This window comes from Ptychodera flava, chromosome 20 (assembly GCF_041260155.1).
Source record: "Ptychodera flava strain L36383 chromosome 20, AS_Pfla_20210202, whole genome shotgun sequence".
Taxonomy (NCBI): domain Eukaryota; kingdom Metazoa; phylum Hemichordata; class Enteropneusta; family Ptychoderidae; genus Ptychodera; species Ptychodera flava.
The window spans coordinates 28,467,545-28,494,524 of NC_091947.1; the positions used below are offsets into that span (position 1 = coordinate 28,467,545).

A 26,980-nucleotide genomic window follows, 5' to 3' on the forward strand; every position below is an offset into this window, starting at 1 on the left:
TCTGTTTGCAGGATTAGCAAAAGAAGCCAAAAGGTTGAGATCAGTTTGTGTAATTAATGGTATAGAAATCAAACATCATACTGGCCAAGTGTTTGACTGGGAGGAGAACTCCACTAATGCGAGAACCTGGGATTGAAAATTGCGGCTTTAATGTTGACCTTGACCTGGCGTCGCAAGTCGGACGGCTATGCCAAACATAATAAGTTTCACATTAAATGAAAGTTTCAGTCAGGCATATTTAATTACAAACGAGTTACTCAGCTTTCTTTCAGAAACAGACGGCACATGGTCACCATGCTCCCCCCCATCCCAATAGAGCTGTTATTTGCGTTTGCAAGAGTGGACAAAGTTTCAGGGTACCTACTTTTCGGCTAGATGCGTTCCTTATTCAGAAGAAAATAATTGATAGGGGTTTATAAACACGTAATTAATTTGCAGTTCTCTACAGCTCGATATCTTTTCTTACTTTCTTTTTTCACTTTTCCCGGGATCAGCTTGAAGAAGTGTCTTTATGTAACTATCATCGACTGACAGCCGTTCTAGATCCATAGCTGTCATTGTGCCAGACTTTCAGATCAGCCTCAGGCTGAGTTAACAGCGGCTCAGCATAGACACTAACTTTGCAGTTTTATCAGAAAGTATCACAAGGGCAGGAAGGAGCGCGCTTTTTACGTAGACACCAGCTATTGAGGAAATCGTCGACAGTATAGGCGCGGATGGATGTTTTGTCTAAAATGTATCAGTCTCAGTGAGACGGGATTATCACTAAAAATGTAACATTGTCGGGTCCAAACCAATATCGAAAATCGCATATCCGAAATAAGGGGCAGTGTATCAAATTGCAATATTCGATTTTGTTGCACGCATAAGACAGAACACGTCGCTACTTCATGCGCAATATTGCTGGTCAACACTCGTAAATATCAATTTAAAGCCCATTCCACACAAATGTTTTTCTCTTTCAAAACAAGAAAGATGCCTGGCCGCCAAATGTATCGCGCACCTCGCGCAATTTAAATTTTCGAATTCGTTCACAAAATCGCAGCGGTTTATGTAAAATTAGCTTGTAAACGTCATTTCCTTGGGTCTGAAATCTGTGACAAATTGTAATTTAGACATAATTTATCATATCTTTTTCTGATTTCCACATCGAAATATGGTTGGCCTAATAATGCCACGGATTCAAATATGACGATATTTCAGAATTCCTTCTTCGATTTCGACATTCAAATTCGGTTGGCGTAATAATGCCACGGATTATTTTTCTTTCTATGATTGTCGTTTTTTGGTCACGATTACAGTTTTCTTTTACAATTATCTACAACATCGACAAACAACAGCAAGGAATGACACGTTGTTTTTTAATATTTTTTATTATCGTCATCATCATCACCATCAACAGCAACAATAACAACAACAACAACAACAACAAGATTACTCAGTTCCCTGTGGTAAAATTAGCTTGTAAACGTCGTTTCCTTGGGTCTGAAATCTGTGACAACATGCAATTTAGACATAATTTATCATGTCTTTCTCTGATTTCCACATCGAAATATGGTTGGCCTAATAATGCCACGGATTTTCAAGCTCTTGTGCGACTTGTTCTGTCTTATGCGTGCAACAAAATCGAATATTGCAATTTGACACACAGGTCCTTATTTCGGATATGCGATTTTCGATATTGGTTTTGTCTCGACCGTGTTTACATTTTAGTGATGACCCCTGTCGCACCAAGACTGATACATTTTAGACAAAACATCCTCCCACGCCTATACTGTCAACGGTTTCCTTAATAGCTGACGCCTAAAAAGCTCTCTTCTTCCTGTTGTTGTGATACGTTCTGATAAAACGGTAGTGTCTATGTTGAGACGCTGTTTATTCGGCCTGAGGCTGATCTGAAAGTCCGGCACAAGGACAGCTATGGGTCTAGAACAGTTGTCAGTCGATGATAGTTGCATAAAGGCACTTCTTGATCCCGGGAAAAGTCAAAAATAAAAGTAAGAAAAGACATCAAGTTGTAGAGAACTGCAAATCAATTACGTATTTATCAACCCCCATTAATTAATTATTTTCTTCTGAATAAGGAACGCATCTAGCCGAAAAGTAGTTACCCTGAAATTTTGTCCACTCTTTCACACGCAACTCAATGACAGCTCTATTGGGAGGGGGCATGGTGACCATATACCGTCACTGTTTCGGAAAAAAGCAGAGTAACTCGTTTGTAATTAAATAAATATGTCTGACGGAAACTGTCATTTAATGTAAAGCTTATTATGTTTGGCATGGCCGTCCGACTTATGACGCCAGTTCAAGGTCAGCATAAATGAAAAATTGACAAATGAAACTTCCTGTTCTGCACCAAATTTCGATATTCAATTTATTTCAAGCATTTTGTAAAGCGATGGTTTCTGCATATTCTGACATATTTCATGCGAACAATGGAGAGGTGCTGGATTTCGAGCCAATACGCGTTTAGTTCTCATCATCAAATATAAAGTGGCCGCGTATTGCACGGCGTCACATGTAAAATCTGATGTTTGATATGCTATAACTCTAAAACGACAATCACGGAAAGAAATATGACGGTATTTCAGAATTACTTCTTAAATTTCGACATCAAAATAAGGTTGGCCTGAAAATGCCACGGATTAGTCTCTCATTTCGGATATACGATTTTCGATATTGGTTTGGACCCGACCATGTTTATATTTTTAGAGATCATCTCGTCTCACTCAGACTGATACATTGTAGACAAACCATCTGCCGTTGTGATACTTTCTGATAAACGGTCGTGTCTATGCCGTTCTAGATCCATATCCGTCGTTGTGCCAGACTTTCAGATCAGCCTCTGGCCTAGTAAACAGTCTCACCATCGACACTACAATAAGTATGACATCGACAGAAAGAACCAGGCTTCATGTTAGGCAACAGTTGAGAAAAGGTAGACAGTAGACTGAGTAGAGGAGCGGCGCGGATCATCACTAAAAATGTAAACTAGGTTGCATGGGTCAAAACCCACATTGAAAATCGCATATCCGTAATAAGGGGTTGCACATCGAATTGCAATATTCGATTTTGTTGCGCCTATTAGGGACGATTCAGAATTTACTTCCAGGGGGAGGGTGGAGGATTTTCTATTTTCTTGGTGATTTTTTTCCACGGCCCCCCCCTAGTAAATTATAGAAAAAATCTATGGCCCCCCCTCATCTTTCGTGTATTTTTTCCATGGCCCCCCCCCCAATATATACATGCATGCTTATACACTATAGACATATCCAGTCTAACAAGTTGCAGGAACTGTAGTGGACATTTAATCGATGATATAACAAATCATTTCAGGGTTATGTGACTATAAAAAGAATGATTTGCAGGGACTGCAAGTGGCACACTTTTGGAAAGGGTAGCAATAAACATATCTGGTTGTAAATTTCTGAAGAAAAGTTAATTACTAAATATGAATACTTTTTTCGTTATGTCTCACTGATACATATGATGCACACAAAGACAAGCAAAGATGTCACTTAGAAATGGTGAACAGGAAATCAGAGGAGCAGATAATTGGCAAAGTGATATATATCTAGAAGTTTAATTGTACATCATTTGCAGATATCCAGATATTTCTGGAAAGTAAGATGTACATGTACATGCACAAGTTCAGCATACATTTTCATATGATGATGCTGAATGCAGACTCACGGTGAAAGTTTTAAACATTAGGAATTAAAATTGGTGAAAGCCGACTTGTTTTTAATTTTCTCTTTTTTTCTAATTTGGTTGTCATAAAACCAAGTAGCTGCCACGGAAAGCAACAATGCTGAGGAATATTTTAGATCATTTCTTGAACAAAACACCTTATCAAAAACATGAATTCACATGTTATTCTGCTCATTCCATTAACAATCCAATGTTCATATTAAAATGCAGATAACCCTGTGTAAGTCAAAGTTCACATTTTGTCAGCAGTATTTTTCAAAATTGACAGAGCATTCATATTTCAATTTTTTTTAACAAACTTTAATCTTAAAATAGTCATGATGCGCATGTTTTCAGATGACATGAACAATACATGTTAATTTGTTTTTTTTGTTTTCCTTTCTGCCAGCCGCCACTGAGAAATCTTTGATTATACATATCAGAATGAATGGGACACAAAAGTATTAGCATCAATACACAATGTGTAAGCCTATCCATATTTCTCCTAGCCTCATACACACTGAGATCACTTCTTGGACTACAGCAAATTTCTTGTGTACACAATATTTCAACAATCCGACACCATAGCATTGATGCAGAGCCACATGATCTTCTGGATGCACATACAGGATTATTGGAAAATCAACCCTTTTGTAATTTTTCACCATATATTTTGACAGTAATACATAATATTTTTATTTTCAACATTAAAAAACTATTCGCTGAAAAGCAACTTGAAGATGAGACGGCCATAAATTTATTTTCAAAAAAGTTATAGTAGATGTAGCACTGTAAAAAGTTATGTAGAACATTTAAAAAATTTAGAAAGGGTAAAATTGATGAGAATGAAACATAGAAAAAGGAGCAGAAAAGAAGAGAGGATAAAAAATACGAGGACTATGACTGGTTAAAGTTGCTCTTGAGTGGAACCTTCAAAATTTAAACGTAAAAGAATTAGATAAATACCTTGATAAACATAAATTACCAAAACAAAAAAATTGAAAGCTGAAAAAGTTCAAATTATAACCGCACATATACATGCACAACCTTCATTTAATTTAAGAAACTGTCAGGGAAAGATGTAACACTTATGTCACAGATGAGTCAGAGTCAGATAGCAGTGACTCTGAATTGGAAATCTCTGTCAATGGAGTCATTGAGAGTGATGATGATGGTGTTGGTTCTGAATATAATAGTGACACAGACACTGAACTGACGAAATCCCAGAGAACCAACGTGACCATGTTACTTTAAGAAGTGGCAGAGTAGCAAGTCGTTTTGTTTTGAATTAAGGTGGAGCTGCATGTTGCCAACACAGTTTTTTCAAAGCAATATTTCTCATCAAAGATGACAAGGAAACCCCCTCATACCATATATTTTCAAAAAGCAGAGACTCTAAAGTTTAGTATGGTAGCAGTAGTTTACTCAAAGGATGAAGTGGGTGTATATTTGGGGTAAAAAACCTCAATTTTGGTATTAATGATAAAAATTAATTTAAGTCAAAAACTAGACAGTATTTTCTGAAATGTAATATTTCACTTGAAAGGAGAGTATATGTAGAATAAAACGACTATTTTATTTGGCATTATCCATCCTCATTTTAAAATTGTAGGGGTTTAAAGACTGACACTCTAATAATTGATTAAAATCATGATCAGCAAAATTAAAATGCCTCTTATTCAAAATGCCTTTTTTTAAAAATGTAAGAGCTTTATTGCCAAACAAAACCAATTGATAGTCGTTTTGTTATATAGCATTTAAAAAACATAATGTGAAATTTCAGAAAATTTGACCCAGTCGGAGTGGAATTATTCTTCGGAAATTTTGAAATTGGGAGGCAAAAGAAGCCAAAAAATCGGGTGATTTGCATACATTTGCACAAATTAACACTTCTTTATCATGCAACTTTACACTGCTTTACAAGCTACAAGGTAAACCCAATCCGTGGCATTATTAGGCTAACCATATTTCGATGTGGAAATCAGAGAAAGACATGATAAATTATGTCTAAATTGCATTTTGTCACAGATTTCAGACCCAAGGAAATGACGTTTACAAGCTAATTTTACATAAACCGCTGCGATTTTGTGAACAAATTCGAAAATTTAAATTGCGCGAGGTGCGCGATACATTTGGCGGCCAGGCATCTTTCTAGTTTTGAAAGAGAAAAACATTTGTGTGGAATCGGCTTTAAATTGATATTTACGAGTGTTGACTAGCAATATTGCGCATGAAGTAGTTGCTCTTGTGCGACGTGTTCTGTCTTATGCGTGAAACAAAATCGAATATTGCAATTTGATACACTGCCCCTTATTTCGGATATGCGATTTTAGATATTGGTTTGGACCCGACAATGTTACATTTTAGTGATAATCCTGTCTCACTGAGACTGATACATTTAAGACAAAACATCCATCCGCGCCTATACTGTCAACAGTTTCCTCAATAGCTGGTGTCTACATGTAAAAAGCGCGCTCCTTCGTGCCCTTGTGATACTTTCTGATAAAACTGCAAAGTTAGTGTCTATGCTGAACCGCTGTTAACTGAGCCTGAGGCTGATCTGAAAGTCTGGCACAAGGACAGCTATGGATCTAGAACGGCTGTCAGTCGATGATAGTTACATAAAGCCACTTCTTCAAGTTGATCCAGGGAAAAGTGAAAAAAGAAAGTATGAAAAAATATCGAGCTGTAGAGAACTGCAAATTAATTACGTGTTTATAAACCCCTATCAATTATTTTATTCTGAATAAGGAACGCATCTAGCCGAAAAGTAGTTACCCTGAAACTTTGTCCACTCTGGCAAACGCAACTCAATAAACAGCTCTATTGGGATGGGGGGGGGGGGAGAGCATGGTGACCATGTGCAGTCTTTCGGAAACAAAGCAGAGTAACTCGTTTTTAATTAAATATGCCTGACTGAAACTTTCATTTAATGTGAAACTTATTATGTTTGGCATAGCCGTCCGACTTGCGACGCCAGGTCAAGGTCAACATTTAAAGCCGCAATTTTCAATCCCAGGTTCTCGCATTAGTGGAGCTCTCCTCCCAGTCAAACACTTGGCCAGTATGATGTTTGATTTCTATACTATTAATTACACAAACTGATCTGAACCTTTTAGCTTCTTTTGCTAATCCTGCAAACAGAGTTTATACAAGGTCAGCGTTTGATTGACAGTCTGTTCAAATCGCCAATGGTCATTGATTTCCCAACACCAACGCTTGAATTTCCTAAAAATCATCTTCCAGTCGCGTTAGCATTTGAATATAACCACAGAATTCGATCGGCAGCAGCACCGCGCTGACTGCTTGGCAGTTTTCTGCCCTATTGCGGCCGGAAAAAACTAAAAAGTGGCAGTTTCTGGAGCGTGTGCCCGCGTGTTGCCTATTTGGTGTCCACTTACACAGTGAACGCAACCACCGCTTCGCGCCCTTTTAAAAGGAGGCTCCACCTTTACAAATGAAACAATGACAAACGAATTAACTTCCTGTTCTACACCAAATTTCAATATTCGATTTATTCCTAGCATATTGCAAAGCGATGGTCTTTACATCTTCTCACTTGTTTCGTGCGAACATTGCATATGTGCTGGATTTCGAGCTAATACGCGTTTCGTTCTCTAATATCATCATTATATATAAGCTGGCCGCATAATGCACGGCGTTACATGTAAAATCCGATGTTGGAAATGACAACTCTACAACGACAATCACAGAAAGAAATATGACAATATTTCAGAATTCCTTCTTCGATTTCGACATTCAAATTCGGTTGGCCTAATAATGCCACGGATTAAACCCAACCTGATGATGCTGAATATTTGCTGTAATTTTTAGCATTTGTTCAATGTTCATCTCTGTGTATCAGCATTTGTTTGTTTTTCTATCACTACATAGAACACCCAATGCTGTATTTAGGAACATACCAGTGTGAACATAAATGACCATTGTTATTGTTGATAAATGAATTCTAGCCTGGACTTGATTCGAGATCTCTTTTCAACAAAAACAACCCCGACTGTTTACTGTATGGTTTGTGTTGACATGCTAAATACTGGACATTTCATGACGCTTCAGGGAGGAGAACAAGATACTGCAGTAGATGCATAAAACAAACCACTGTGAATATTACCGAATTTGGCAGCTAAAGGAGTTTAACTAAACACGTTGAGTTTATCTGTCACCCAGGTAGCATCTATGGTTCTCTTTTGTAGAGATCAGAAATTCTGGGCAAATATTGAATTGATGATTTTTTTCCTTGGCCCCCCTAAAGATTGTGGTATTTTTGTCTGGCCCCCCTAAATTTTCTTGGGAAAAATGGGTGGCCCCCCTGAAAATCCTCCACCCCCCCGGAAGTAAATTCTGAATCGTCCCTTAGACAGAACACGTCATATAAGAGCGACTACTTCATTCGCAATATTGCTATTCGACAATCGTAAATATCAATTTAAAGCTGATTACACACAAATGTTTTCCCTTTTAAAACTAGAACCAGATATGAACTGAGATGCTCATGTGCTTCTTTATACATACAGGATTATCCTGTGATTTTATATGACAACCCGCATCTGTGTCATCAATTTTGGAATGTCAGGACTCTTTTGTTAATTTTCAATGGGCTTGTCAATTTAAACACAGAGTAAGATAGACAGAGTGGCAACATTTGCATGCCTTTTGTTCCATGGTCGTCTCGGTAGACTATTGGCTTTTCAAATTAAAATTAGCTTCAAAGGTGTTAAACTTTTTGGAGGCTTTGTTTATGGTTGATCATTACACGAGATTATGCGAAAAATACGACGAAATGGCATCGTACTGCCAGTCGCGTAGCAACCATAGTTACTTTGTGAGCTCTCAGCCCAGAAACACTGCTTCACGCCAATCAAAACATAACACACCAGCAGTTTCATAAACATGTCCTTCCTTGACGCACGTGTAAAAGAGGGTATGACTGACCGTAAACCATTGAGTATAACCAGACAGTATCGATAAAAGACTTTCAAATTTGGTTCAAACACACTCATTATATATTCCAGAAACATATGGAGGAATTTTTAAAACGGTAAAACTCATTTTCCTGAAGCTCAAAACACTCCCGTTTTTGCCAACACGTCAATTCTGCTCGGCACCACACGACAACAACAACACAAACTTTGCCGAACATAATTTCGCTTAACAATTGGCGAAAATCCGAAAATTGCCGAAGGATTCATGGTCGGCACTCTTCGGAAAAGAGAGGCGAGAGCAACCTTAGGCGAGGCGAACACGGATGGGTTACGTAACCGCTTCACGCCTTAAACAATACCCGTTGCCACTCATCTATCTTTCTCTATGATTTAAACAAACATGGCTGCTGGTATTGGGCAGAAGGTAGTTTTATTGCTCAATTGCTGTGTCATCACAGAAACATACGACGAATGACTATTGATTGGCTTGGTTTATGGTTATCAGAGTTTCCGTTCTCGCAAAATCCTGCGTATTTCACGCATAATTACTCTGAAGTACGCAAAGTAAAATGATGCATATTGGAAAAAGACACAGTCTCCGGAACAAAGACATGAGCACACGTGGTTCCCCTGAAATGCGTAGTTTATCAAGGACTAAAAATAAATGTTTACTTGGTTGCTTGTATTTTTTACAAAGGTTGTTGTACATTTTATTATAATATCGTTGTGAGGATCGTTAGCAAAGATAGTATAATTTTTTCTGGACTCTCTCTTGTTTCACAATCAAGTACGTTTGGTGAGGAGACCAAACTTTAGAATAATATTCTAGGTGGCTTCTGATGAGAGAGACGTTATTAATGCATTGGTACTATTAAAATGTTTACATGTTCGTTTGACAAATCCAAGCATTTTGAACGCCTTAGTTACAATGTGATCGATATGTGTGCCCCAGTGAAGTTTACTCGTCAAGAAGACACCGAGATCCTTCACACAATGTATACGACTTATGGTTGTGCGCTTGTTGAATCTATATGGAAAGGTGATGGCAGTCCGTTTCGTGGTAAAAGAAATAACAGAACATTTCGCATAATTCAGTGTTAATTTCAAATTGTCTGTCCACTTAACAACACGGGTGATGTCATATTGCAAATTAACACAATATGATTTATCTTTCACATGCATGAAAACTTTTTAGTCATCAGTATATAGTGATAGTATTTAATGGTTGAGACACTAGGACATGTCGTTTACATAAAGTGTAAATAACAGAGGGCCTAAGATGGACTCTTGAGGTACACCAGAAGTGACAAGTCCCCAAGTTCGTTTCCCCATCAAAAACAACTCTTTGTAATATATTATGTAGGTATGATGAAAGCCTGGTTAACAAATTCCCCCTATGCCATAAGACTGAATTTTGTGGATAAAAGCACATGGTTTACTGAATCGAAGGCTTTCGAAAAATCTAAATAAATAGAGTTAACCTGGCCACCTTTGTCAACTATAGAAGTAATGTATTCAGTGTAAGCTATTAGTTGTCGTTGAACGACCGGGGAAAACACCATGTTGACTATCACTAATACAGTTTTTTACATGATCATATAAACCATTGTAAAGAAAGTTTCTCAGAGACCTTGCTAAAAGTGGCAAAATTTAAATCGGTCTGTAATTACTAGCGTCTGTACGATCACCAGATTTGAAGATTGGGACAACATTGGCTCTCTTAAACATCGACGGGAATACTCCATGCTGTATTGATATTAACGAAAGTGGCACAGACAATTCATCTGCACATTTTCGCAAAATCACACCCGAAATAGAATCAGCACCGCAGGCTTTTGTTGGCTCGGTTTGTTTAAGAATATAAAGCACCTGATAAACTGAAGAAACATAATTGTATTTAGAACGTTACATGTACACTGATGGTTTGGTTGGATTTTCGTAATTTGTACAAACTGACTGAAAGTACTGATTAAAAACTTCGGCGATGCCTGCCGCAATGGTCACCGATGTACCTTGATATGATAAGGATACGGGGTTTGATTTAGTTTTGTGTTAACCGTTAACAAAAGTCCAAAAACGTTTACTGTTTACACTGATGGAGTTCTGTACTTCGAGGAGATGGTCTTCATGGACGGATTTACCCAGTAATTCGAATTCATGGCGCAGGCGCGAGAATTCGTCGTAATCTTATGGTTCAAAGGAAACTCGGTACTTATGGCGGGCTTGCTCTTTTTCTTTCAGAAGACAAATCAGGTCATTAGTGTACCATGAGAGAAACCTTCTTTTCCTGATCTTTACTCTGGGAACGCTATCGTTTCTGGCTGCGTACAGGAAATTATAAAATAAATTAACACAGTCACTGTGACAGTCATGGATGCTGTCAGTAGCATCTAAAATGTTCCATGGTGTCAAACTTAGCCGGGTTTTCAGGTGGTTGAAATCAGCCTTTTTGAAATTATAAATAAGGCGGTCTGGCATCTTGACATCTCGGATGAAGCGATGTGATAAAATGCATTCCAATGCGCTGAGGTCAGACAGGACAGCTGGTTCTGATTGCTCACCGTAATACCTGAATCATTGCCGCATACCAGGTCCAGAATGTGAGCATTGCATGTGACACTGTTTAAGCGGTTGAACTGACAAAGACAGTGTTCAGACAGAATTTCGACGAAACGATCAGACTTGCCAGAAGTCAAGGTGTTTGGTTCCATCGTATGATCTCCGGCTTGAATAAGTATGATATCATCAGAATTTGTGGTATGAAACGCACGCTCGCGAGATTCGTCCAGTTCATGCATTATTGCCTCTGGTGAATCCGGTGGAATATAAACATTGGCTAGCAGTATTTTCGATTTCTTTCTTGCAATCTGAACCAATATAATTTCCACTTAAGTCTTTAAATCTGTTCTGCGTGTGGCGTTCATATCATCCCAAGTGGTGATCAAGACGCCACCCCTTTCTTCCTGTTTCCCAATGAACCCTTCCTGTCTCTGCGAAACAGTCTGTACTTAATTGTGAACAGTTGAAGACATTGATTCTTAGAAGTCTTGATAACAATTTAGATATGCTAAGACAAAGTTGACTTAAATCAACATAATAATTACACTTGATCACAATCTATGGCATTTTTAGGCCAATCATATTTCTATGTGGAAATCACAGAGAGACAGTAGGTCCACATTGCATTTTGTTACGGAATTCGGGCTTAAGGATGTAGCGCTTAAAGTAATGTTTTGAAAAATCGCTTTGAAAATGTGAACGAATTCGAAAATTAAAATTACGAAAGGTGCGCGATACATTTTGCGGCCAGACATTTTTTCTAGTTTAGAAAGAGAAAACTTTTGTGTGTAATCGGCTTTAAATTGATGTTTACGAGTGTTGAATAGCAATTTTGCGCGTAAAGTAGTTGCTCTGGTACGACGTGTTCTGTCTTATGCGCGCAACACAATCGAATATTGCGAGTTGACACAGCACAATATTTCGGATATGCGATTTTAAATATTGGGTTTGACCCGACCATGTTTACATTTTTAGTGATGATTCCGTCTCGCTCAGACTTATACATTTTAAACAAAAAAACCGCGCTAAAAAGCGCGCTTCTTCCTGCCGTTGTGATGCTTTCTAATAAAACGGTAATGTCTGCTGAGACCATGTTTACTCGGCCTGAGGCTGATCTGAAAGTCTGGAACAAGGACAGCTATGGATCTAGAACAGCTGTATTGGGATGGGAAGGGGCATAAATCCGTAGCATTTTTAGGCCGACCGAATTTTAATGTCGAAATCAAAGAAGAAATACTGAAATAATATCAAATTTCTTCCAGTGATTTTCGTTCTAGGGTAAGCATATCCAACACTGGATATTATATGAAACGCAGTGTATTACACGACCAGCTTATGTTTGGTGATGATATTAGAGAACTAAACGCGTATTGGCTCGACATCCAGCACATATACATTGTTCACATGCGAAACAAGTGAGAAGATGCAAAGATCATTGGTTGCAGTATGTCTGGAATAAATCGAATATCGAAATTTGGTGTAGAACGGGAAGTTCTATTTGTCTATTTTTTCTGGCGTTGACCTTGACCTCACTACTCTTAAATCTAAGTACCTAGACATTGTTTTGCTCCATAAGCTGGACCAAATTCTTGTATTGCATTTGCGAAATGAAAGTGCCAGATTCACGACAAATGCCATGCTTAGCGCATTATCTTCTAAGGATGCGCTCTAACAAGCATCTTGCTCCGGGATAAAGACTTTGGATATAGCTGCTGATATATCTGTAACTTTTTCCGGATTCAAGAAGTGCTTCTTGTAACTATCGTCGACTGACAGCCGTTCTAGATCCATATCTGTCGCTGTGTCAGACTTTCAGATCAGCCTCTGTCCGAGTAAACAGTGTCTCACTACAGTAAGTACGACATCGACAGAAAGAATCAGGCTTTATTTTAGGCATCAGTTGAGAAAAGGTAGACAGTAGACTGAGTAGAGGCGCGGCGCGGATCATCACTAAAAATGTAAACTAGGTTGCATGGGTCAAAACCCGCATCGAAAATCGCATATCCGTAATAAGGGGCTGCACATCAAATTGCAATATTCGATTTTGTTGCGCCCATTAGACAGAACACGTCACACAAGAGCGACTACTTCATTCGCAATATTGCTATTCAACAGTCAATCGTAAACATCAATCTAAAGCTGATTACATACAAATGTTTTCCCTTTTAAAACTAGAACAAGATATGAACTGAAATAATCCGTGGCATTATTAGGCCAACCGAATTAGAATGTCGAAATCGAAGAAGGAATTCTGAAATATCGTCATTTTTCTTTCTGTGATTGTCGTTTTGGAGTTGGCATTTCCAATATCGGATTTTACATGTAACGCCGTGCATTACGCGGCCAGCTTATATATAATGATGATATTAGAGAACGAAACGCGTATTAGCTCGAAATCCAGCACATATGCAATGTTCGCACGAAACAAGTGAGAAGATGTAAAGACCATCGCTTTGCAATATGCTAGGAATAAATCGAATATCGAAATTTGGTGTAGAACAGGAAGTTAATTCGTTTGTCAATGTTTCATTTGTAAAGGCGGAGCCTCCTTTTAAAAGGGCGCGAAGCCGTGGTTGCGTTCACTGTGATAAGTGGACACCAAATAGGCAACACGCGGGCACACGCTCCAGAAACTGCCACTTTTAGTTTTTTTCCGGCCGCAACAGGGCAGAAAACTGCCAAGCGGTCAGCGCGAAGCTGCTGCCGATCGAGCTCTGTGGTTATATTCAAATTCTAACGCGACTGGAAGATGATTTTTAGGAAATTCAAGCGTTGGTGTTGGGGAATCAATGACCATTGGCGATTTGAACATACTGTCAATCAAACGCTAATCTTGTATAAACTCTGTTTGCAGGATTAGCAAAAGAAGCCAAAAGGTTGAGATCAGTTTGTGTAATTAATGGTATAGAAATCAAATATCATACTGGCCAAGTGTTTGACTGGGAGGAGAACTCCACTAATGCGAGAACCTTGGATTGAAAATTGCGGCTTTAATGTTGACCTTGAAGTGGCGTCGCAAGTCGGACGGCTATGCCAAACATAATAAGTTTCACATTAAATGAAAGTTTCAGTCAGGCATATTTAATTACAAACCAGTTACTCTGCTTTGTTTCCGAAACAGACGGAACATAGTCACCATGCTCTCTCCCCCCCTCCCCCAATCCCAATAGAGCTGTTATTGAGTTGCGTTTGCCAGAGTGGACAAAGTTTCAGGGTACCTACTTTTCGGCTAGATGCGTTCCTTATTCAGAATAAAATAATTGATGGGGGTTTATAAACACGTAATTAATTTGCAGTTCTCTACAGCTCGATATCTTTTCTTACTTTCTTTTTTCACTTTTCCAGGGATCAACTTGAAGAAGTGCCTTTATGTAACTATCATCGACTGACAGCCGTTCTAGATCCATAGCTGTCCTTGTGCCAGACTTTCAGATCAGCCTCAGGCCGAGTAAAGAGCGGCTCAGCATAGACACTAACTTTGCAGTTTTATCAGAAAGTATCACAAGGGCAGGAAGGAGCGCGCTTTTTACATGTAGACACCAGCTATTGAGGAAACCGTTGACAGTATAGGGGCGGATGGATGTTTTGTCTAAAATGTATCAGTCTCAGTGAGACGGGATTATCACTAAAATGTAACATTGTCGGGTCCAAACCAATATCGAAAATCGCATATCCGAAATAAGGGGCAGTGTATCAAATTGCAATATTCGATTTTGTTTCACGCATAAGACAGAACACGTCGCACAAGAGCAACTACTTCATGTGCAATATTGGTAGTCAACACTCGTAAACATCAATTTAAAGCCGATTCCACACAAATGTTTTTCTCTTTCAAAACTAGAAAGATGCCTGGCCGCCAAATGTATTGCGCACCTCGCGCAATTTAAATTTTTGAATTCGTTCACAAAATCGCAGCGGTTTATGTAAAATTAGCTTGTAAACGTCATTTCCTTGGGTCTGAAATCTGTGACAAAATGCAATTTAGACATAATTTATCATGTCTTTCTCTGATTTCCACATCGAAATATGGTTGGCCTAATAATGCCACGGATTTGAAATGTTCATGTGCTTCTTTATACATACAGGATTATCCTGTGATTTTTTATGACAACCCGCATCTGTGTCATCAGTTTTGATATGCCAGAATGTTTTTGTTAATTTTCAATGGGCTTTTCAATTTAACCAAACATGGCTGCTGGGATGGTGTTGGGCAAAAGGTAGTTTTATTGCTCAATTGCTGTGTCATCACAGAAACATACGACGAATGACTGTTGATTGTCTTGGTTTATGATTATCAGAGCTTTCGTTCACGCAAAATCCTGCGTATTTCACGCATAATTACTCTGAAGTACTCAAAGTAAAACGATACGCATTGGAAAAAACACAGTCTCCGGAACAAAGACATGAGCACACGTGGTTTCCCTTAAATGCATAGTTTATCAAGGACTAAAAATAAATGTTTACTTATAAAAATGTTCATTATTTTGCAACATTTTTCGTACATCCTGTCAATCACGTCGCGTCAATTGTTTCCTTCAAGGCAGTACCAATAAAAATGTAACATGTTCGATAGAGTTCGTCGTTATTTCAAAAAAGTTCTTTTTTCCATTGCGCCCGATGCGTACACATGTACACTTTTGATCAGTGTGGTCTGGTAGTTTTTCCAGTTGCTGTTTACTGTTTAGTCAGTACTTCCAAAATACGTCGAATCGTAAGACCAGCGACAGTTTCTGTGCACCATTGAAAGTAGTGGAAGTAGAAAGACGTCAAGCAAGTAAACCAGTGACGGTAGCCTGCCCTCGAGCAGCAGTGATGTTTCCATGTTTCCATAGTGACAAAGTTGGCCATATTGCAGCTGTGATTCCAGTCTCATCTGTCCCATGCGAACGTGGGTTCAGTACCCAAAACAGGATTAAAACATCGAAATGTAGTTGTCTGTCATAAATGATGTGATGGTGATAACAACAGAAGGACCAAAACTTTGCGAATTTGACTTAAGAGCAGCGATGAAAGAGTTCAGGCAGCAAATTAAGACATCATCGGAAGTAGTAGACAGAAAAAGTAAAGGAATGAACATTGTTGACAGAGAATAGAACAGAACTTGTTGAATTAAAGATTGTAAAACTCACCGAAGAAATTGTCACTACTGATGTTTATGTGCCACTTTATTCTTTGAATTTTGAACCGGTTTTCGGTATCGCATATACAGCTATTTTATAGGTGCTTACATGTAGTTATACGCATTTTTGATACATTCTATGCAAATAAAAAATCATTTGCGTGCAACCTTACGCAGGTTAATGCTTACGGCTAACAAATACACTGAAAATGCTCACGTGTTTCATTATATATTGCAGTTTTCTGTGAATTTAAACTTTTGCCTCATGTTTGCAACTTCATTGAAAGTGATATGATCAACATCATGAACAATATTCACCGCAGATTAATTCTAAAGGTCATTAAGTATACAAATATGTAATTAGTTGAAAGAAAAATACTGAAGTTCTTTGATTGCTGTCACTATCACCACTTCTCATAGCAAGTGTAATTTCCCTTCGTCAGGTCCTTCAATCCATATATGCCAAACTGTGAAAGCTCATTAGATATACACTAGCTGACATGAAAATGCGAAATGATTTCAATATTGTTTTAACTTGGTAACATCAATGTACATAGCATGTTTTGTCAACTTTGATCGAGTAAATCCAGGTACTTATCCCTAATAAGATAGTTCAATAAATATGCAGATTAGGAATTGGCTGAAATAACTTTAATAATGTTGTATCGAAGCATCTGTCATGTACATAGCAAGTTTCATCATATTTGTTCAAGTTAATCAAGATATATATCCCTCATTAGAAAAGTTAATAAAATATGCAAATTAAAATTTGCTGAAGTGAAAATCTTTAGTGACTTTCAATAATGTTGTATCATAGTATCTTCAATATACATAGCAAGTTTTGTTAACTTTAGTTGCGTCAAGTCAGATAAATATCCCTAATTAAGAAAGTTCATTAAATATGCAAATTAGGAATCGGTTGATGTAAAATGCTTGATGAATTTCAAGAAAAATGTATCATAGCATCTTCAATATATATGTAACAAATTTCGTCGACTTTGGTCGAGTAAATCCAGATTTATATCGCGAATTAGGAAAATTCATTAAATATGCACATTAGGAATTGCCTGAAGTGAAAATGCTTAATGACATTCAATAATGTTATATCATAGTATCTTTAATATACATACCAAGTTTCGTCAATTTTGATCATGTAAGTTTAACTATATATCTCTAATTAGGACAGTTCATTAAATATGCAAAATTTATAATTAACTTTGATATCATACTTTTATGTCTTTCATGGCAGATAAATTATTCTGTGATGAACATTTGTAACAAATCTAATCCGATTCTGAGCGGCCGTTCTCACTATATGTCTGTTTTCTCTAAAATAATTAATTATGCATAATTATTATGTCTGTGATTCCACATCAAAATAATGTTGGCCTAAAATGCCAAGGATTAATTACATCAAACGTGAAAGAGTATGTGTCTCGAAAGTGAAAAACTAAAACTTTTGAATCATTAAATCGATCATTATTACCTGTTTTATAATACCAATCAAGGGTTACCGTGCAAAGTTTGGTACCAGAAAAATAGTTTTCCTAATATTTACCAATATTTGAAATCCCTGTGTTAACTCTATGTTGAAACATAAACATTTCGATTCGAAAAACGAATAAGGCAAACAGTTTTTTTACTCCAAGAGCTTTAAAAATGAGACATCATAAGCGGTAGATCAGAATAGTATTGACAAGTTTGAGAATCCGAATATCTGTCCCACAGGCGCATTGCACTTTAACGACCCTGTGAAACAATCTATTTAATTGCCATTTTATGTACCATGCAGACAGTTTGTCTGGGAAAGTTGAAATAAACAAGATTTGTACATGGACCAGTGCATGGTAATGTTACATTGTATCTTAATCTTGAACACAGGGTGTCAATCATAAACTCTCATTTACAACCCGAGCCTCAGACAGAGCTAGTTTTGCCTTTGTACAAGCAGACTTTTTGTCTGTATCAAGTAGCTTTGTTCAACACCAAAGTGGCCACGGCTACGGCTGAAACTAATTAGTGTGAGCAGTTTTATTTCAGTTCACTGCGGCAGCTTCGCTATCTAATACTGAAAATGGTTGTATTTACGTGATTGCCGAACCACGCTTTGTCTGTACGACTTTTTGGTGAAAATGATTCTATCATGACATGGCTTCACATAAAAAACCGAAAAGCATGAATTACCAATATTAGGATCTTGTTGGCTGCTGGCGTGACAAAACTTGACATGCATATTGTTGTTTCAGTACATTGTAAAATCTGATGCGGTATTTCTGACTTAAACTTTTTTTTCTGTTTTAAAACATCTGCTCACAAAATGGCAAACAAATATACTATATTCTAGCATATTAGCATGCAGATAAATTATCTCTAGAAAGACGGTTTTTACACTCTGGTGGATAGATCATAGAGAAATATGATTGACTTTGACAAAATTGATCATTAGTACCTGTTTTCTAAAGTACCCATGTCTTGTAAAATTTGCAGAGTCATATCAATGTATACATAGAAATCTAATTATGTGTCAGAACCCTGTCAGATATAACTGATTCTTTAATTGTATTTTTGTCTTCAACAGGGATTAATATCGTCCCGTCTTTATTCACGCTTTTTGTCAACGATATTGGATAACATTAGCTGATATTCATCATTATAGTGCCGGAATTTATATTTTCAAAATAATGTATTCGCTCTTCGTAGACGCCCTTAAACGGGAATGTGGTGCTTCTTTGATCAATTGTACCAATACTGTCTTAAATGGAAACTCACTAGACATACATATAATACCACGTTGTTACTTTAAGGAGAGGTGGGGCCAAATAAGGTATGAGAACTCGTTACACCATGGTCAACTCGTCTTAGCATTATCCGTTCCTGGACGTAAGGGTTTAAGAGAACAAAGTAACAGAGCCTTGCATGGTCTGAATAGTTGCCTATATAAATGTAGTCCGTTGCCAGTTATGTCTGCAGAGTACTCCCCATTCTACGCTATAGTGCTGAAATCTTGGGCTCTCAGAAAGCTGTGGATTAGTCGAAATGTTAAAAAAATTCACGACATAAAAGTTGCCGCTCCATATACTTCAACTATTTAACGATGAATCAATCACTGCTATGAGTTTAGTAGACCAAATTTCGAAATTATGCACACACTAAAATCATCAAATATTGATTAAGACATCTGAAAATGAACAAAGATACAATTATATGCCGATGGTATGAATTTCAAAACAGTAAGGTTGATGTGAAATGTTATGGACTACATTTGTAAAACGCTTGCTGCAGAATTATGGGTTTGGTGAAGTCTGAGAACGACAGGTATCGGCAATCAAACAGATTTCAGACAATGATGGAAGATTGATGTACAATCCTTGATGAATAACATAAACAATTTTGACACACTGTACCTTTATTCGAGTTTGGAGAAGAACTCTGACAAGAAAATATGATTTTATAGATAATGCTGTTTTGAGTCATGTTTTTCGTACTTTTAGAACATAAACACATTAAAGGGAGATTTTTGAGGATGAGCATGTCTGACATAAAATGGCTTGAGAGATAATTACAGTTCTTTTGATTATTTCAACCCTTCTGTCATGTATGAATGCAAGATACTCCTTTCATCCAAAAATACTCTAACATCGAGAAAGTGAGTAAATATATGTATCTTTCAAGGACAGAGCTCATCATTGTTGCGTAAACGTACGTATAATATATCCAATGCGTTTTGCCAGCTTTTCTGCTTGACCTGCGCTTGTTTATCATTTGTATATACAATTTTTATGAGTGTTATTGTTGTATTTGGATAGCAATCTGTATTGTGATTTCTATACTTCTGTTATAGTTGGGTTTTTTTTCATTTTGGCTGGAGGCCTCAATACTGAAATACCTAAGAGACTGGTCAGTTTCTTCGGCCTGGGGGGGGGGGGGGGCGGTGGATTATTTTTTGCCGACGTAAAAAAGTGGCTGACCCCCCCTATTCCAAATTTCAAAAACAGGGTGACCCCCCCCCCGGCGCACGACATAGGTAAAACAAAAGATGGACATAAATTATATATATATATATCAAAACAAATCGTAAGGACAGGTCTCCTTATGTAGTGCCTCATTTTAGGCTGCCTGGCCATTCATTGTCAGATAATGCTTTGACAGCCGTAATCCTCTGCCGATTACCAGATCCTAACACACAACTTATAAAACAGCTAGAAAGTTTATGGATTAATAAAGCGGAAACGATGTATCCTCAGGGTTTGAATGATTACGAGCCTACGGGAATTCAAAATTAGTTGCTTTCGTGCTATTGGTCTCCTTTTGGGTCACGTGAATATTCCCGCATTGTCTGATCTGGACATGCGCACATTGTTTTTGTTTTAGTAAATAGAGCCTGATGAAGGTGTGCTAGCCACATCGAAACGTTGCTCATCAAAATTTACTCTTGGGATTGGAAGTAAGGTCAATCTTAGAACAACCTGCCGTTCTACAGATCTTTTCGTCTATATTTACTCACTACCTTACAGCCTCATGAATCCACCAAGAACAGCGGTTCGGATCTCCCAAGCCATAGTGGTTTGTATTTTTGCGTGTCTCATCTACCCTCAGACGTATAACCCGAACTTTATATTGAGACCCTGTGAATCCCGATTAGTTGGATCAAATACAAATATTGCCGCTATGGATTACAAACCGGAATATTCTGCAGTGATAACATCAGCAAAAAAACTGACCCGGTTCACTGAACACTTGAGATATGCTAAAGCCTGCCAACAAAAAGGAATAATCACAAAAGCCTTACAACTTTCAGTACCAGAACCACCTGTTACCGATTCAAAACTAAGGTCTGATTGGCGGTCACTCCTTGATGACACATCTCGTCAGCTTAACGCCCTCCTCGTATCTACATATGAAAAGAGTTACATTCCTGAACTGAGAAAACAATACGAGTGTGATTTGAACAACTTCAAGTCATCAACATCTAAGCCGGACTTTGAAAGTAAACGACGAGAACTTTCAAACAGGTGCCGTTCCCTGCGCAGACTTTTACAAGAAGACCAAAACAAGAAATTAGCAGTAAATAAACAAAATCAGTCCGTCATGATGGAGAAAACTACGACGCTAACACCTGAACCTACTCCCGAATCTACACAGTCAAAACATCGTCGTTTCCGCATGTCGAAACGCAGAGCACGCAGTCATAGACACCAACGTCAATTGCGTAAAAGGAAATTAAATCCATCGAGCAACAACATAGTAAATTTAAGTGATCGTCCGTTAGCTCCGAATGAAACTTCACTTCTTCAACTACCTTTGACATTTTGCCCAATACCTCCCCGTTATAATCACGCCCAAGAACTACTAGACGTTGAGAGTTACATTAGAAGGATTAGGTGGAAGGAATTATTTTTTGATGAAATTTCAGAACCAATGGAATTGCCATCATCGCTATACATTCGCTCTGATAGAAGCCCACCAATTAATCGCAATGATGCACTTGAGTCTTATCATAAAAATATCTACAGGACCATTCGAAATCATAAAGAGCCAGATGTCAGTAGTAATCTCTCACTGCAACAACGTAGAGCTTTGACGTCACTTAAAGATGATAATTCTGTTGTGATAGGCCGAGCTGATAAAGGTGGAGCGACTGTCATCTGGAATGCTACTGACTATGAAAGAGAATGCATGAGACAGCTGTCAGATACGAATACATACAAAGAAGTACAAAACGATCAGTCTGCTGAGGTTTACAACAAACTCTGTGACCTGGTGGCATCGTTACAACTCCCAGAAAAAGAAACGAATGCAATCCTACATTGGCAAAATCGCAAGGGTGCCTACTTCTATATCTTGGCTAAAATTCATAAAATGAAAGCACCAGAGGATTTACCACCTGGTCGTCCTATATGCAGCCAAATCGGAGCCCCTACTCGAGCGGCATCCCTTTGGATAGATTGGAAGCTTGCATCAGTATGTGAAAAGTACTGCACTGAGCTAGTTAAGGATACTACGAGTTTCCTTCAACGCATCGATAAAATCAACACAATGGCACCTCTTCCGTTCAAGTATCTATTAGCCCTTGATGTAATATCACTTTATCCAAATATCGACATAGATGAAGGCATTGCAGCAATTGAAGATGCCTCAAGATCACACAAGGACACAAACCCACGAGATATTGCTAAAATAACACAATTAGCTCGCTTTGTTTTGGAAAATAATTTCTTCCAATTTAATGGGAAACACTTCAAACAAATCTCGGGTACTGCTATGGGTACACCATTCGCAGTATCGTATGCAAATATATATATGAGTTGGTGGATGCGGAAGTTTTATTTTACCATCCCAAACCATCCAGATATCATAGAGCGTTTCATCGATGATCTTGCCGCGCTATCTACATCTAATGAAACGGATATACGCACCTTCATAAACCGGCCAAACAACTGTCATCCGAAGATAAAATTCACTGTTGAAATAAGTCCTAATTCAGTTCCATTTTTAGATGTCAAACTACACCTTATTAACCACAAACTGGAGACAGACCTTTATTGTAAACCTATAGCATCTCATCGTTACCTGCCCCCTTCGAGTTGTCATCCACCACACATCTTTAAGTCAATCGTTTACTCCAGTACACTTCGTATTCGCCGTATTTGCAGTAAATCGGAATGGTGTGATCAACGAATCAAAGAATTTCGCTTTCACCTCAGAAAATGTGGCTACTCGGGAAAATCCATTGATATGCAGATCGCTCGTGCATCAAACCAAACTCGTTCCGATTTACTTCAATACAAATGTAAATCACTTACACACACAGATAGAGTGCCTTGGGTTACAACGTATGATCCACGACAACCTCATCTGAAGGAAATCAGCGATAAAAACCAGATTATCCTCCAATCATCATCTCGCATGAGACAAGTGATGCCATTGCCACCAATTATCGCGTACCGCAAACCAGCGACGATTGGTAACATTCTACGTCAAATAAACTTAAACATGCTAAATCTGAACGTATTACCTGGGGTTGCAAACCTTGTAACAGAGAACGATGTGCTTGCTGTTCTATTATACAGGACACAAAGTATTTCATATCTACAGTGTCTGGTAAATCCTTCCAAATTAAAGATGACGTTAATTGTAAATCAAACAACGTTATATACGCCTTAACCTGTCGTACATGTAATATTCAATATATAGGGCAGACAACACAACCTTTCCATAAAAGAATGAATGGCCATCGTTCTAATATCAAAACAAATCGTAAGGACAGGTCTCCTTATGTAGTGCCTCATTTTAGGCTGCCTGGCCATTCATTGTCAGATAATGCTTTGACAGCCGTAATCCTCTGCCGATTACCAGATCCTAACACACAACTTATGAAACAGCTAGAAAGTTTATGGATTAATAAAGCGGAAACGATGTATCCTCAGGGTTTGAATGATTACGAGCCTACGGGAATTCAAAATTAGTTGCTTTCGTGCTATTGGTCTCCTTTTGGGTCACGTGAATATTCCCGCATTGTCTGATCTGGACATGCGCACATTAATTGTTTTTGTTTTAGTAAATAGAGCCTGATGAAGGTGTGCTAGCCACATCGAAACGTTGCTCATCAAAATTTACTCTTGGGATTGGAAGTAAGGTCAATCTTAGAACAACCTGCCGTCCTACAGATCTTTTCGTCTATATATATATATATATATATATATATATATATATATATATATATATATATATATATATATATATACGTATATATACGTATATATATTTTATATTTTACATTTTACATATATTTATATTTTAAATAGTCATTCTATGTTTTAATGAAATTGTTGACATGTCAGTTGTAAGATAGGAATTACAAAGTGTCAATCTTAAAGTTTGAATACAGTACATTTTGAATGAGCTGTATTTTGAATGAGCTCAGGCAAATGTATTTCACACTTTCTATGCTTAACCAGATGTCCTGAACTGTTGTACAGAAATGGATCTCAATCATTAATATCAAAGAGGTAAAAGCAGTGAATCAAAAACTTTGATGGGTGTTAAGACTTGCCAACCATCCAATTAAATCTCCTGAGGAGCCATAGAGAGCTTTTTTAGCCAAATCTGATGTGTACAGTGTCTGAGAGGACATTCTCTTGTAACATTGAAACCATAAAAAGCACAGCTAATAATGACAAAAACTGCCTTTTTTAACTGTTATTTTGTTCATAAAAAGCATCTTTCTACAGAAAACCTGTGACACAAAGGAAAATAATTGCATCAATGAGAAGGAAAGATATCTTGTCATTTTTCTATCTCTAAAATAAGTCACTGTATCAAATATATATTGTGAAATATTTGTGCATGTTGCTTTCTCATACTGAATTCTCATAGAGAGAACAGAAAAGTATCAGGAATTTGTCATCCTTTTCATATGAAATGCAGATTTCATAATGGTACACTTTCACTTAGCAAACATCAAGATATCTCTGATTTATTAAAGTATGGCGCCCGAAGGGCGCGACGAAAAATATGAAACATCCTGAAATCTCTGATATATATGCCTTGTATATTAAAGTCATGCACCTGAAGGGCATGCTGATAAATGTCTGATATATTAAAGTAATGAGCTTGAAGAGCACGCTGAAAAATATTGAACATACAGATATCTCTGATGTATGTATGCTTGATATGTTAAAGTTGGACGTGCTGAAAAATATGACTGAATATTAAAGTTACGCGCCGAAAAATACAACTGAATGATGAAATTTGTGGCTGACACTAGCATTTCAGGCAATGATGAGCCTGTTTCAAAATTCAAAAACACACTGACCCCCCTATTGGGCACTTCAAAAACATGGTGACCCCCGTATCACCAAAGTCAAAAATAGGGTGACCCCCATGAATCCACCGCCCCCCAGGCTGAAGAAACTGACCAGTCCCTAAACTGAACAGCATTAGCATTTTGATATAACATTTAGATCAAATTTGTCGTTCGGAACCAACATACTAAAATGAGTGCTGTGCCAAATGAATTGATTTTGCTGCTGCCAAGTAAGGGTTGTATCCCAAAATGTTGTTCATAAATAATAAATGAAGTTTTTGTCCCACAAAAGGTATATTTGTTACATACAAGAACCACTCTATCCGACCTACAAACCTATCAGAAAGCTATTATAAAGACAAACTATGTCTTACCTGTCGGCAACGTAGTTTTCATCGTTGTTCTGGCGTTCCTTGATTTCGCTACACGTCTGATACCGATGTAAAGTTTTGGAGAAAATGGTTATCACAACCAGCTGAAATCGTCGTCCAATCTCCAACACAAGGTGTAAATCCCTTATGCAGCATCCTGCATAAATCTGATTAATCAGCTTTTTCATTTGATTAAGACGCTGTGAATAGAGTCGTACTCTAGTTGTTCTTTTTGTGTTCGCGGAACGATATAATTCTCGAATTAAAAGTTATTCTCTAAGCCTCAGTAAGATCATGTCATTTTATTGTCAGGTGATTTTCGTTTCAATAAATTATATATCTACAAACAAAGTTATGAGTGCATCCAAACTATACTGATAGTGCTTGGCTCTTCTCCTAAGCGATACCGGTGGTGATGTAAAGAACAAAACAAAGGAACATGCAAGATTTCATTATTTATCGTATTTAATGTTAGTGTTAGTGTCAGTATGTGTGTGTGTGGTGTGTGTGTGTATGTGTGTGTGTTTAGGATCAATGCCGAGCTTCGGATTCTGCAGTCTTGTATAGACAGGAATTGAAGAATATAATTTCACACCAAAATGTCGCTGAGATGGAATGTCGCACGAGAGTGGAGAAATTTCCGTCTCACACGAACACGAGGCCCGTGGAAGACGACTATTCCCTTATAATAAACCCTACGCGCAAAGTGGGTAAATGTATCAATTGAAATGCAGAACTTTGTGAAAATCTAGTGAGAACAATTATATCCTGAATAAAGTGTTTAGAGATTTCATGTCGTAAACAGGATGCCAAAGTGAATGGCTTTAAGCACGGAAAGGTTTGGCTAAAAGTTTTTCTCAAAATAAAATAAATATAATTCCATATCTAAGTTCACTGAGATAGAATGTCGCACACAAGTGGGGAATTTCTGTCTCACACGAACTGGAGGCCCGTGTGAGACAATTATAACCTCATAATAAACTATACGCGCAAGGTGGGTAATAATTTAGCGAAAATCTAGTGAGAACAATCACATCTGGCATAAACTGTTTAGAGATTTGATCGCATGTCGTAAATAGTATGCCCAGGCCTTAAAGGTTTCTCTGAATAAAATAAAATAAATATATAGGGGCAGAAAATGGACATTATAAAGAGCAAATTATTTGCTTCCTTCGATTTGCACAGTTTCACAAAACTGGAAATAATTGTGTCAAATGTGGTTTATTGTCTCCACCGTTCATTTCTGGCATGAAAGTCTGTGGTGCATCACTAATGTAAATGTTTTATTAAATACTGGTACCTTTCGAATACAGATCAAACTTCGCAACACATGTTGCATGTTTTCAATCTTTTTGACGAAATTATTTTATTGTCAGGTGATTTTCGGTTCAATAAATTATATATCTACAAACAAAGTTATGAGTGCATCCAAACTATACTGATAGTGCTTGGCTCTTTTCCTAAGCGATACGGTGGTGATGTAAAGAACAAA

At 37.6% G+C, this 26,980-nt stretch overlaps 1 protein-coding gene across 1 annotated transcript in view; it reads right to left on the reverse strand.

Annotated features, from left to right (window-relative positions):
• LOC139119647 (galactosylceramide sulfotransferase-like) overlaps nt 1-25,619 on the reverse strand; it is a 32,505-nt gene extending 6,886 nt beyond the window's left edge. Inside the window, exon 1 of the mRNA XM_070683478.1 lies at nt 25,492-25,619. Within this exon, the coding sequence (XP_070539579.1) occupies nt 25,492-25,513 (22 nt within the window). The 5' untranslated portion in view covers nt 25,514-25,619. The remainder of the gene's footprint in view (nt 1-25,491) is intronic.
• Between the last annotated feature and the right edge of the window lie 1,361 nt (nt 25,620-26,980).